The sequence below is a fragment of the Mustela nivalis genome (assembly GCF_964662115.1).
Source record: "Mustela nivalis genome assembly, chromosome: 7".
NCBI classification, from domain to species: domain Eukaryota; kingdom Metazoa; phylum Chordata; class Mammalia; order Carnivora; family Mustelidae; genus Mustela; species Mustela nivalis.
In genome coordinates this window covers 60,921,230-60,935,887 of record NC_139026.1, presented here as the reverse complement: position 1 = coordinate 60,935,887, position 14,658 = coordinate 60,921,230, and the positions used below count along the sequence as shown (strand labels likewise).

Below are 14,658 nucleotides of genomic sequence, written 5' to 3'. Positions count from 1 at the left end.
GATCCTGGAGTCCCGGGATCGAGTCCCACATCGGGCTCCCAGCTCCATGGGGAGTCTGCTTCTCCCTCTGACCTCCTCGCTCATGTTCTCTCTCACTGTCTCTCTCTCAAATAAATTTAAAAAAAAACTTAATTCAAGGTCATAGAAAGCAACACTATCCTCAGGTAGAACTTGTCCCAAATTTAGAACTTAAGCCACTGAAACAGATAGGAGCCTGACAGTGTCAACATAAAATTCAACTCCAAATATTCACTTGTCTTGGGACAAAGGGACAGTCACTTTGGTTTTTCTTTATCAAGAAAAAACAGTAAATTAGAGACTGGGTTTTAAATGGGATAAAGGAATTTAGGTAACATCAGATTTCTGTAAGGTCACTTGGTTTTGCCTTCCAAACAGCTATGGTGCTGGGGGCTTTTAAACCTTTAAACTCAGAAGCAATCAGAAAAAATAAGTAAAGGGAGGCCTGTGTGGCTCAGTCAGTTAAGCGCCTGCTTCGGCTGAGGTCATGATCCTCATGATCCCAAGGTCCTGGGATCTTCAGCATATGACCCTTGCTCAGCAGGCATCCTGCTTCTCCCTCTGCCACTGCAGGCTCCCCTTGCTTCTGCACCAGCTCGCTCTCTCACACACAAATAAATAGAACCTTTTAAAATAGGGGGAAAAGAAGTAAAAAAGAAGAAAGAAAGTAAAGACAAGTGCTTGTTCTATCACATGCATTACATATGCTCAAGTCACATTTCTGTAAGGCCCTATTTTGGTTCCTTCTGATCTGCATAATTTGTACTAGAATCACCTAAAAGTCTCTCATTTAGGGTAAACTCCTAAGCCTATGTAGTGTAGCCTTGCACACAGTAAATGCTCATACTTTTAGTGACAAATTTAAGCAGGATTTTTAAGGCAAGTAAAATACATGGCTTTGTCATACTGAGATAATCATAAAAATTAATTGGAGGCACACTAAAAATCATTAGCCAAAACCAAGATATTATTATTACTATTGTTACTGTAATTACAAGCTATTATCACTGTAATTTAAAAAGCTAAAATGGGTTTTTCTAATCAAGAAAAAGACTACTCTCCATCCCTACAATTATTTCTCTGAATAAAAACAAAAGATTTTTTCCCCAAGACCCAGCAGCATTCACTAAATTGGTCAAAAGGGACTTTATGCAACAATGACGAAATATAGCCTATGGAAAACAAGTAGGCTACATTCTTATATTACCACTGTGCACATCATTTTAAATTTGCTTCTCATTTCTAGTCTATTGCTCTTTAAGATTACTCCACCCACATTTCTCACACAGTTTAAGACCAGATCAGCAAGCAATTACCTTCACAAAGACTGTAATACTAGAAACATTCTATTTCAATGTAATTACATTATAAGGAGTTACCTTTTACCTTCCTTTTTAGTCTTTTACCTTCAAAAAGATTTCTAGGGAAATGCTTATATGTAAAGACAATATGTAAAAAAATCTGCTATGAAGACTAACACCCATTTTGTAAGAAGCAATCACATTTACTTGTTTTGTTTTTTTTTTTTTAAGTTAGTGTTAAATCACAAAAATTACTTAACAGATGATTTCAGTACATACATTTCTGGCAAAAATGTCTACAGGAGTTCTTAACACCTCAAAAGACATGTTCAAATCACTGCCAACATGAACATAAAGAACTAAAAAAATCTACAGCTACTGCTGATTCATCCACTCTCGGTACTCTAACAAATATTTATAAAAACTAATGACAAAAATTTTATAATTTAGCAATAATATAGTAAATGTATTTACTGAGAAATACAAATACCCTTCTAAAGTCTCTATATTTTCTCTAATTAGTAACACTTCATCTTTCTAAAAATTTGAAACAAATGAAAACCAGAAAGCAAGACAGGGACTTCGAAAAGCATTAAACTTAAATAAAATGCCAATAAAGACACTCTATTCCCCTAGAGACTGAGTAACTACAACACTTAAAAATCAACTTTTTTTTTTTTTAAAGATTTTATTTATTTATTTGACAGGGAGAAATCAGAAGTAGTTGGAGAGGCAGGCAGAGAGAGAGAGAGAGAGGAGGAAACAGGCTCCCTGCTGAGCAGAGAGCCCCATGTGGGACTCGATCCCAGGACCCTGAGATCAGGACCTGAGCCGAAGGCAGTGGCTTAACCCACTGAGCCACCCAGGCGCCCTAAAAATCAACTTTTAAACTTCATAGTCTTAAAAGGGATCTAGGCCATGTATATTATAATTACCAATGAAAATGAGGCCCAGATATGCAAATGAATTCAAGCTCCTAAGTTATACTTTGCAAAAGAGTTGAAATTAAACTAGCCACTGACTTAATAGTGTTTTAACTAAACTTCCCCAAAGTTGGTTACAAGAATCACGTAGGCAGTATGGTAGCTACGAGCACACCTAGACTGCCTACATTCTCAAGGACCTCTGTAACTCTGGGCATGCTCTAATGTCTGCACTTCCTCGCCTCATTAGTTGTTTGTGAAGATGCAATGAACTGAACTTCATAAAATCCTTCCAGTAAGCTAGCTCAAAAGGCTCAGATTCATAAACAAAGTACAGAATAGGAGTTTTCTCCTAAGATAGTATCTAAATTTATTTTTTTGTTGGGAAACAAAATATCAGTTGGGGAAGTCTGCTTTTTAAATTTTTCAAAAATCACAACTTTCTTCAAATACTGTTTCTACAAACGCTGTTAAAAAGAAATGGGAGAAGCAGTGCCTGGTGGCTCAGTCACAAGAGCAGGAGACTTTTGATCTTGGGATTGTGAGTTTGGAGTGCCACACTGGGTGCAGAGATTCTTAAGTAAGTAAACCAACTTAAAAAAAAAAAAAAAATGGGGAAGATATAAGGCACAGAATGGTTCTCCTTCCTGTTTCATAGAGTCATGACAGTGAAAAAGAAGAAATATGTATCAGGTTCACTCATTCAGTCTAATCCAACCAATTACTGAGTTCTGAATACAGGCAGTGCAATAGTTGAGTACAGCTGGTAAGTAATGGGAGTATAAAAATAAACAGAACCAGATTTTAATTCTTAAAAATGTTATAGCCTAAAAAAGGCAAACACAAATGGATATTTCAACACTACACCATAAGTTATGGTGATTTTTGAACCCAGAAGAAAGTATGTAAAGAGTATCTTTGAGATTCTGGATACAACAAAGCCAGGCTTGGGATATTCTGAATTATCGAAAGGATAAAATACAGCATTTGCCAATCTACATCAGAATCACCACATTTGAACTCCAAACTATTTTATATTGTTTAAAACCCTCACTTTTAAGGAAAAGAATCAATCTGAAGTTCAGAGAAATGAAATGATTTGCAAGCAGTCTCTAGTAAAACTAGTACTGTAATATCAATTACTGATTCTCACCAGAAGCTTTCTTTCCACATCTGCATAAGAAATGGAAGCATAAATGACTCTACAAATTAAATACAGCCCTAAGCCCTTTACATATTCCATCTCCTTTAATCACACTAAGATATTCTCTTTTACAGGTATGTAAACAACTTCTGAGAAGTTACATTATAATTCCTTCTAAGTTCAGGTTAACTTGTCCTTGAATTATTTTAGTTATGGATGTGGCTGGAAAAATAAGCAAGCTATTGTTCCAATGAAATCCTCAAGAAAAAAACGTTTTACTCAGAAATAATAACATAATATTTTTCTTATAAGCCCCTCAGGAAATTAGTTTTTCTTTAGTTTCCTTTCTTTAGTTTCCTAAGCATGACTTTTTCCCTAATTTGTTCTCTAGTTCAAGTCTCTTCATTTCAGACCTGTACTATTCCTACCACTTCCTAATTGGTCTCCCAGATCCCAAAATTTCCTCTCTACCTTTGCCACATTTTCCTGTAACACAGAAGTTTAATCATTCATTCAAAATACATTTAAGAATACCTAAGGGGTGCCTGGCTGGCTCAGTCGGTAGGGCATACAACTCCTGATCCTGGGGTTCTAAATTTGAGCCCCACACTGGGTGGAGGTATTACTTACAAATAAAATATTTAAAAAAAAAAAAAACACCTAAAATAAGCATCAGGCACTGTGCCAGGTGCGGTGAACAGAACAAAGATCAGAGACCCGATTCCTATCCTCAGGAAGCATAAACTCTAGCAGTAGAGATAAACAGTAAACAACACTCAAATTGTAACAAGGGCAACTGAAGAATTTGGGAGAGCTAGCATTGTGCCTAACAAAGAAATCAGGGACAGTCTGCCTAAAGAAAATGTTTGAGATAAAACCTGAATGGGATTAGGAGTTACAAAGAGAAGGTGGGGAGAGGTAATAGAAACTGACCTACAAACCTACACTGAAAAACTGCCCACATCCGTTATTAGCATGAAAAATCCCACTTTAGCCATTCTTATTTCCCAGTTCTAATGTGAATCCTCTGACCTAGGCAGGAAGTCTGAATACCTTGGGCTCTTTTTTTCCTATGTTTCATTTAGGCTTTCTGAAAACTTCTCCTCCCATCACCTGGGTGGCTCAGTCGGTTAGGCCTCTCCCTTCAGGCCTCAGGTCCTGATGCCAGGGTCCTGGGATGGAGCCCAGCATCAGTCCCACATCCTTGCTTGGCAGGGAGCCTGCTTCTCCCTCTGCCTGCTTGTGCCCACCCCACCCCGCGACAAATAAACAAATAAATAAAATCTTTAATAAAATAGATTGTGTGCCAAATACTCTACATTTAATCCCTGAGCAGGGAGCCTGATGCGGGGCTCCATCCCAGGACCCTGGAATCATGACCTGAGCCAAAGGCAGCCTCTTAACCAACTGAGGCACCCAGGCGCCCCTCAATCACAGTCTTAAACCACCGCTCTCTCTACACTTTCTCCCTCCTTAACTTCAAAACTTCCACTTACCTTGGTAAAATGTTATGCATTTTTATACAGTAAATGTTTCTTAACAATGATTTAGGAGGGGCACCTGGGTGGTTCAGTCAGTTAAGCATCTGCCCTCTGCTTTCAGCTCAGGTCCTGATCCTGAAATACCAACTGAATATTACCCCCACCTTAAAAGACCACCAGAGACGTGAGGCTTTGGGGAGCGGATGAAGGGGAAGGTGCAAGGCCCCAGCTTTTGCTTTGTCCTCAGCCAGCCTCCTGTTCCTTCAATCCCAAGGTCCTGTGATTGAGCCTGGCACTGGGCTCCCTGCTCAGTGGGGAGCCTGCTTCTCCCTCTCTTTCTCCCTCTGCTGCTCCCTTGCCTGTGCTTTCTCTCGCTCTCTCACTCACTTCTCAAATAAGTCATCATATTTTTTTTTTAAGATTTTATTTATTTGACAGAGAGAGAGAGATCACAAGCAGACAGAGAGGCAGGCAGAGAGAGAAGGGGACGAAGACTCCCCGCTGGGCAGAGAGCCCGATGCGGGGCTCAATCCCAGGACCCTGAGATTATGACCTGAGCTGAAGGCAGTGGCTTAACCCACTGAGCCACCCAGGCGCCCCAGTAATCATATTTTAAAAACAAACAATTATTTAGGAAAAAAAGCCCTGTGGTGACTATCCATTTCAGATTTTCTACGCTCAAACTCATTTATAAAAATACCTTTATAGAAATCCACAATTTCAGAAATGTCCTAACTTTTTTTTTGATAGACTTGTCCACAACCACTTAATCAACATTTATTATGCACCTCTGGATTGCCTCTAAATTGGTAAATTGTTTTAGTCTTGTTCTAAGATTCTATTTATTTATTTGAGGGGGGCATGTGTACGTGAGCAGGGGGAGGGGCAGAGGGAAGAGAGAAAATCTCAAGCAGACTACATACTCAGTGCAGAGCCCCACACAGAGCTGGATCCAACAACCCTGAGATCGTGACCTAGGCAGAAACAGGGAGTCAAGAGTCAAACACTTAACCGACTGAGCCACCCAGGTGCCCCTTGTTTTTTATGTAAATGCTACTCCCACCATAGGGCGTGAACTCATAAGCCCGAGATCAAGTCATAAGCTCTACCACCTGAGCCAGCCAGGCACACCTAAATTTGTAGTTCTTAACTTAAATCAACCTCTTGAAAATCTGACAGAAGTTGCTGACATCTTCTCAGAGAAATCACATGAAATTTTGCATCAGATCTCACAGGCTTTATTGGAGTACACTGACCTAATAACTTTAAACTTATCAATACCAAATACAATGATCCAACCAAAGGCACCAATTCCTGGCCCTCAGTTTATAGTCTCCTTTATTTATATAAATTCTATTGTTGCTATTTCAATTTAATTCTAATAATTAATTAAGTACTCACCATATCCAAGATACCATGTTTGGATCTAAAGAGGTAAACTGTCCCTGCTCTCAAAAATACTACCTTACAACAAAAAGGATGAAGCAAGCATTCAAATAATGTGGATTCTTCAGAAAAGTTCATAGGACTCTAAAAGGAATTCATTTGGACTTAGAATACAATCCCTTCATGGTAAAACCTAACTCTTTTTAGCAGTTAAAGAACTAAGCCTCAAACATTTAACTTAAAATCATAATACAGGCAGCAATACAAAGATCTGAATTCAGACGGACTCAGATTACATGCTCTGTATACAGATGCAGAGATATTCTACATCCCACCACCTACAGAATAGAGCCATAAGCAGGGAGGAAAAAGATAAAAAACACATCTATGGGAATTAAAAGGAAAAAGAAATTAAAAGCCAAGATTTACTGTGGCATTTTGATGGGTTTTGAAAGGTGGTCTTAGTGAACAAAATATGAAGGAATTACTGTGTAACAGGGTATGAACAACAACAAAAAAAAACTAGGAAAAACTCATCTGCTAAACGAAAACATAGGAAGAATAAAAAATAAGCAAGTATTTTAGGTCATAAAAAGACTCTGTTGGGGTGCCTGAGTGGCTCAGTGGGTTAAAGCCTCTGCCTTTGGCTCATGTCATGATCCCAGGGTCCTGGGATTGAGCCCTGCATTGGGCTCTCTGCTCAGTAGGGAGCCTGCTTCCCCCCTCCCTCTCTGCCTGCCTCTCTGCCTGTGATCTCTATCAAATAAATAAATAAAATCTTTAAAAAAAAAAAAAAAAAGAATTTGTGCTTCTTCCTTGCTCTCTCAGATCACTTGCTCTGAGGGGAAATAGCTGCTATGTTATGAGGGCACACAAACAGATAATTGACTTGGTGAGTAACTGAAGCGTCCTGCCAAGAACTACAAAAAGTGAGCCATCTTGGAAACACACTTCTAGCCCCAGTGAAGTCTTCAGATGAATGCAGTGCTGGCCAACCTTTTCACTGCAACCTCATGAAACCCTGAGCCAGAACCACCCAGCTAAGGCCTATCCACTCCTGCCCCTCAGAAACTTCTGGCGGTAATAAATGTCTGTTCCTTAAAGTTGCTGAATTTGAAAGAAACTTACTACACAGCAATAAACAGCTAATACAATTGGCAAAGTGTGAAATTTGACTTTGTTTACATTAGAGTCAAAACAGTTTTTTCCTAGGAACTAGGGCAAACCCTACACCTTAGAATTAAAACCCTCACAGCACTATGCAAGATGGGTGAAGTGGGAAGCACCGCTTCTTTCCATCTTCCACAATACTCAGTGAAGAGTCCAGCACACAGTAAATACCTGAGTTTGGTTAGCAAATCAACTTATACACAGGATGTTCTAATTGACTCAACATAGTAGTCTTAATTTTTCTTAAAATTTTTCTTAATTTTGGGGCACCTGGGTGGCTCAGTGGTTTAAAGCCTCTGCCTTCAGCTCAGGTCATGATCCCAGGGTTCTGGGATCGAGCCCCACGTCAGGCTCTCTGCTCCACAGGGAGAGCCTGCTTCCTCCCCTCTCTGCCTGCCTCTCTGCCTACTTGTGATTTCTCTCTGTCAAATAAATAAAATCTTTAAAAAAAAAATTTTTTTTCTTTATTTTTCTCAAAAGTAAAATGACTCCCTAGAATCTCTCCATAAATTCAATCCTGAAGTCTGTAGTTTTTTCATGATTTTATTTTGGGCACATAGCCATGCCTTCCTTAACTGGGAGTCATCAATGAAAATTGAGACCTACTAAAAGCTCTTTTCCCTAAGCTGCTTCAGAGTTAAAGAGGTAAGTACTTAAAGAAGTTCATCATAAAGTATGAGCAACAATTACTTTACATTAAAGTATTGTATTGCCTCAACCACACAGATCCTTAATAAATCCTGATAACTTCAGCAAGCAGCCTTCTGATATCAATAGGATTTAGAAATTTAGCCTCTGTATTATATCTTCACAATCGTACAACTAAGAAAATGGGGCAACATAAACCTGTTGTCCCAGCATCAGGGCAATGCCAGTTACACCTCAATTTGCAACTCCTAAGACTGGAATTCCAAATTTTGATCCACAAAATGCTAAGGGCCTGTTGCCTTTCCTGATCATTAAGTTTCATACTATAAGCCTTTACCTATCACCACATCCTTACACATGCACTTTTCACTTGACATTCGAATTTACCCAGAAAGGCTGACAGAAGTGGCTAAAAGTGGTCTTGGCTTTTCAAAATAAGTCTTGGTTTCTAGTCTAGTTGTGTGGGGGTGGGGAGGTGCTGGAGAAAAAATATATGTGTGAGTGTGTGTGTGTGTGTGTGTGTGTGTAGGAGACAACCACAAAAGAAGTTATTATCAATTCACTTATACAGAAAAAATAATACTTTCAATGTATAGTCTGATTCAACAGCTAGAACTAATTTGTAAACTAAAAAAAATTTCAGAAGTATTTTAAATTCTAAAATTCTATTTAAAATTTAATTAGTCTCTGAAATTAACTTTAAAAAGTGGTAATTATTTTTTAAAAGGTGGTAATTTTTTAAAAAGTACTTAAGCTGGGGTGCCTGGGTAGCTCAGTGGGTTAAGTCTCAGTCTTCGGCTCTGGTCACGATCTCAGGGTCCTCAGGTTGAGCCAGGCATCCTGCTCTCTGCCTCTCTGCTCAGCAGGGAGCCTGCTTCCCATTCTCTCTCTGCCTGCCTCTGCCTAAGTGTGATCTCTCTCTGTCAAATAAATAAAATCTTTAAAAAAAAAAAAGTACTTAAGTTTACTTTTGAAGTTAAAAAAAAAAAAAAAGCTAGTTTACAATGGTCTCAAATAGCTAAATACTCCCCTAAAGAAAATAAATTACACATCAACATCAAGATTTTCTAACTTTACCAAAATAAACACACTAAAACCCTTACTCTGGTTTTGAATAACTTTCTCATGGGGAAAATAATCAATGTTTTTGTACCAAGTGTCATTTATTCATTTTATAAATTAGTCACCTTTCACCACACAACACTTCCAGTACATGTTTGTTAATTGACACCTTGGATCATGAGCTTTAATATCCAAGTTTTTACATCTAAATGTTTCTTAAAAAGAAGCACTTATAGTTAAGACATTCCAACAAATTTTAAAGTACATTAACTCAAAAGTATGATCTACTTTCAAAGTAAGAGAAAAACTGAATAGGCGTTCTAAAAAAATCAGTAAATTCTAATAATAAAACCAATTTGATAGGAATGCCCCAAGTTTTTTAAATGCACTTTAAAACCATGCTATCCCTTCATCAGTCACAAAAATAAAGCCCCCCTACCATGAAATCAATTTATAAAATCCACACAGATTAGTGTAATCTGCAGGACAGTTCATAAAACTATGAATCCTTTCCAAATTTAAAAGGAGTCTTTAAAAAAAAAAAAAACTTAAAGGCAACAAAGGGGCAATTAAAAATGAAGATTGTTAAGATCACCATATCCAGTTCCACTAGTAAAGCTTTTTCACACAAGTGATAAATCAATTACTTTGAAACAGCAAAATGATTACACAGTATTTTATATAGTCTCTAATGTTTAAGCATTAAGAAAAACAAGTATTTTTGATTATCAGGTTTTAACCTTATCCGGACTTGTGGCACTAATAATCTTACTCCTTACTCTGAAATATGTAAAAATTAGATATTGCAATGACTTTTATAAATATGAAATGAAGCCAAAACTCCACTTCCTGAACTATTACTTGCCCAATAGTTCATCATCTCCTAAAGGGATGTAGCAGATAGATATTAACTTAAAAAAATTTAAAAAATTCCTGACACTTACAGCTTATTTAACGTGAAGTGTTCTAACTCTTGTAAAGTGGAAATAGCAGGGGGCTTGAAAACCTTTGTTCAGATCCAGCTCTACCACCACTTCCATTCTAGACTTACAGTTTTGAGTAAGACACTCAACTTGCTTCTTCACCTGTTAAATGAAGTCAAAATAATTCCTATCTTGTACCAGAGTTGTGAGAATGGGATAGACATTTAAATTGTGTAGTGCTAAGCGTGCGTCTGTATGCCCACATGCGCTAGATAAATGTTAGAACTGTGGAAGATGCTAACTGTATAAACTGATGTCAACTTTCAAATATCTACTGGTACCCATGAAGGAGGATATAATAAAATGTAAATAACATATGCTTCATTGTATGGTTCCCATCAACTTTTAATTGTCTTGAAGACTCTCCTTCCTGCCATGCCTATGTAGTTCTGCACAATTTCTCTAGGGTTTGTACAGTCTATTTTATCCCATTGAAGAATATTTTCTTCACTAGATATTAAAGTAAACATGAAACAATAAATCCAATGCTGTATTTTCATAATGTTTAAAGCTTTGTATTCCTTATATTAAACAGAAACCGAAGTTTTCTTTTGTAAGTTACCAATCAGAATTCCTAGAACTTTAGCACGCTTAAACTTTTAAAGCCAAGTCATTATCGATGGCTAAAAACCCGTTCATCAAAACATTGACAATCAAAATAAATGCTAGAAGCAGAGTATAACATTCATGATGCGGTTCTGTGTTTAAAAAAGTACATTAAAAACCAATCAGTTAAAATACGAAGTCTTCCAAAGTAATCAGAAGTAATGATAATAATGAAACATACTGATGCAATAAAATTTTAATGTCTTGAAAGAAATGAAGCCCTTTTTTGTCAGTATCCACGTTATTTCTAACAAGCTTTAGAAAAAAGCTACTAATTTCTTCAGAGATCTCTCCAATACATGACTTTAAATATTATCATCTAAAATCATGACATTCATGCTAAAGCCTTATTACATAAAGATCATAAACCACATGCTATCATGATGTACCTTCCAAGCTGTTATTTTATTATGGTTCCAATTCTTTAATCCCGTAAAATTATTTTAAAGGACATCAATTCATTATTCTTTTCTTAAGTAATTTATACGTGTTTTAAACTTTCTCCCAGATTTGATCGCAACAACAACAACAAAAAAAACAGAAGTTACTAAAATCACGTTGGAGAGTATCCGGATGATTACCCACGAGGACTTTTAGAAGCCCTGATTAAGTATAGAAGTCTGGTGTTTTCCTCAAGTAGTGAAAAGTGATAGTTGGGGGGTCTCCTCCCTGCACAAGGAAGTTCAGGTCAATGCAGGCGAGACCAGCCATGTTGGAGCACACTTGTCAGTTACAGTTGTGACAAGTGTTCGCGAACACGGCTGGACGAAGCTGACCTTGCGTACCGCGGTGGGTCCATCAGCCCCCCCCACGCCCCGCCAGGGAATCCGGGCCTACTTTGCAGACTGTTTCTGAGTTCGAGCAGTCCGCAGGTCCGCGGAGAGCGCCCAGCCGAGGGGAAAGAGGGCGGGGAGAGGAGAGTTGGGGGGGAACTGCTGTGAGTTGGAAGCGGCTCTCCGCAGCGAGAGGGGCGCGGCGACCGCGACACATTGCCGAGTTGAGAGCCTGGGGGAGGGGCCACAGATTCGGGGAGCACGGGGATCGCAGCGAAAAGTCCCCCTGGCCCCCTCTGAGGGGCCCACGAGTGTAAAAGGAAGGAGGGGAGGGGAAACGCTTCCGTGCACTGACCTGTCCTCCGAGTCCATGCGGCTCAGGGGTTCCCCGTCCGACGACATCTCCAAGCTGCCTCGCCGGCCCCCGGAGGTCGCGCTGCTTCCGCCGCCCCCGGTCCCGTATCCCTCGTCGCCGCCACTAGAGACGACGCTGCTGCTGCTGCTGCCGCCCCCGCCGCCGCCCTGGCTGCCCCGCGGTCCCTTGGGCTCCTCCAGGCCCTCCTTGCCGTCCCCATCCCCGCTGCTGCTGCTGGCGGCGCCGGGGCTCAGCGAGCGCGTCTCGTCGCTGCTGCTCCCGCCGCTGCTGCCCACCAGGCTCTCGGCGCTACTCTCCTCCTCGCCCCCGCCGCTGCTGCTGCTCTCGTCCTCCTCCTCCTCGTCCTCTTCTTCGTCCTCGTCCTCCCCGGCCTGGCTGGCGCTCTCGGGGCTCGGCTCCGACATCGTCTCCGCCTCGCCGCCCCCCACTCCGCCGCCGCCTCCGCCCCCACCGCTGCCGCCGTTCAGCAGCAGCGCTGCCACCGCCTCGGCCTCGGCCTCCTCTTCCTCCTCCTCCTCGTCCTCATCCTCCTCGGGGGGCTCAGCCCGGCCCCGCGCCGCCGGGCCCGGGCTGCCGGGGGGCAGAGGGCTCAGGCGAGAGAGCTCCTCCAGGTCGGCCATGTCGGTGATAGCGGCGGCCATGGCGGCGCCTGCTCCACCTCCTCCTCCTCCTCCCCGCCGCCGCCTCCCTCGCCTGACTCTAGCTCCCTCGCCCCCTCCCAAACGCCCAAAATTCCGCCGCCGCCGCCGCAGAGCAGGAGGAGGGCCCGCGAGCTGCGTCAGCCTGCACACGCGCTACGGAGCCCGCGCGGGGACAGGCGCGCCACTGCGCGCACTCACGCGGAGACGGTTGCGCGCCTGCGCGGCGGCGCGAGCTGGCACCTCCCCCGGGCCGCGAAGTCCGCGCGCGCGCCCCCACCCGTGTCCCCGCCCGGCCCCCGCCCCGACCCGCCGAGGGCTCAGAGTTTCCTTAGGGCCTGCCCACGCCTTCCCCAGCCTCGCCGCCGCCGGGACACGCAGAACGAAAGCCTAGGTGCTGGACGGGGATTTTAGCAGTCCTCCGAGTTCTCACGATAAAGTCATTCATTCCGGGGATGTTTGGGGAGTGTCCCCCGTGGACAGGCAATGAGCCAGGAATCCGACAAGTCCCTGGTCTTCCGAGAGCTTGAGTCTACGAGGAGAGACGGTTAAAAGGAATAAAAATGAAGAATACAACGCAAGGGACTAAATCCGTACACACAGCATAGAGCCACAGGTTTCAATCCAACCTTCGCTTGAATACCCCAAGAAATGGTTAAGTCATTCTCAGAGCAAACACGTCTTAGGTTCAAAATCTTCAAACTTTTTAGCTCATGAGTCCTCCAAATAACTGTACATCCTTGTACAGCTTTAAAAGACAGCTACATTTTTCTCCAGCTTGTTATCAAGGTTTTACCATTGTCACACTTTTAAGTATAGCCAATGAACTCTAAATGCCGTAGGGACTTTATACCCACCAATATCCACTTTTTAAAATACAGGGTTTCTTTAAGGCAATTTCAATCCTTCCTTTACCTTCTGGAACTCATGTTTACATTCCACACCCCCTCCGGAATTTTATCTTAACAATAGATTTTACATTTGAACTGTTTTATTGATCGTCTGGTATCTCTTTGTAATAAAATGAATTGGAATTTAAGAGTCGTTTTTTTAATTTCCTGTGATCACAGGAAAACTCAATGCCTTACTCTTTCAATTGCTCAAAACACATATTTTAAATACTTATATAAGTGAAGCGCCTGGGTGGCTCTGTCCCTTAAGCCTCTAACTCTTGTTTTCTGCTGAAGTCTTAATCCCCCAGGGCTCAGGTCCTCAGACTGAGCCCCAAGCAGGGCCAAGAGCGCTCAGCAGAGAATATGCTTGAGATTCTCTCTCTCCCTTTCCCTCTGCCCCTCCCCAGCCCTGCATGAACACTTCCCCTCTCTCTGTCTCTCTCCAAAATAATAAATCTTTAAACAGTTGTGTAAGTATTAAACACAAAAGTAAAATTCTGTTGGAAATGCATCTTACAGAGATGGAACTGCTAGTGCCAACCGGTCTTTTTGTTTTTCAAGTAGGCTCTACACTCAGCATGGAGTGCAAGGCAGAACTTGAACTCATCACCCTGAGATCAAGACCTGAACTGCGATCAAGAGTTGGACCTTTAACCAACTGAGCTACCTAGATGCCCCCAACTAGTTATTTTATTAGTGGATGAGTATTACTAGAATGAGAACAATTTCAGCATCAATTCTCTTCCAAGTTTTCGATTTCATGAATGTATGCAATGAGGAAATTTGTTTGCATAAATAAGTAGATGAAAATGAATAGAGTTTTTAGTAATGCCAATTGGTTCTTTGAACTCCTTCCAAATTATATGCCAAAAAAAAAAAAAAATCACATAAAGATCTAACAACAACAAAAAAATACTTTTAATGATCTATCACCTGACGATTCTGATTAGGTTCTCTTTCAACTTTGCTGAAAGCAAGTAACAGAACCACCTGACTTCTAAAGGATGTGTTACCATTCTCATTCACCAGTCAATTGTTCCATTTTTGGCATCCTGGAGATTTTTTATTTTTAAGATTTTATTTATTTTTAAAAAAAAGATTTTATTTATTTATTTGTCAGAGAAAGAGAGTATAGGCAAGAGGAGCAGCAGGCAGAGAAAGAAGCAGGCTCCCTGCTGAGCAAGGCTGAGCGTGGCTGAGCAAGGAGCCCCACACGGGACTCCATCCCAGAAGGATTGGACGTGACCTGAGCTGAA

General features: G+C 41.2%; 1 protein-coding gene across 1 annotated transcript in view; it reads right to left on the bottom strand.

The window, feature by feature from the left end:
- Positions 1-12,708, bottom strand: part of AEBP2 (AE binding protein 2) — a 63,079-nt gene extending 50,371 nt beyond the window's left edge. Inside the window, exon 1 of the mRNA XM_082740648.1 lies at positions 11,851-12,708. Coding sequence (XP_082596774.1) covers positions 11,851-12,512 — 662 coding nt within the window. The 5' untranslated portion in view covers positions 12,513-12,708. The remainder of the gene's footprint in view (positions 1-11,850) is intronic.
- Positions 12,709-14,658: the final 1,950 nt, after the last annotated feature.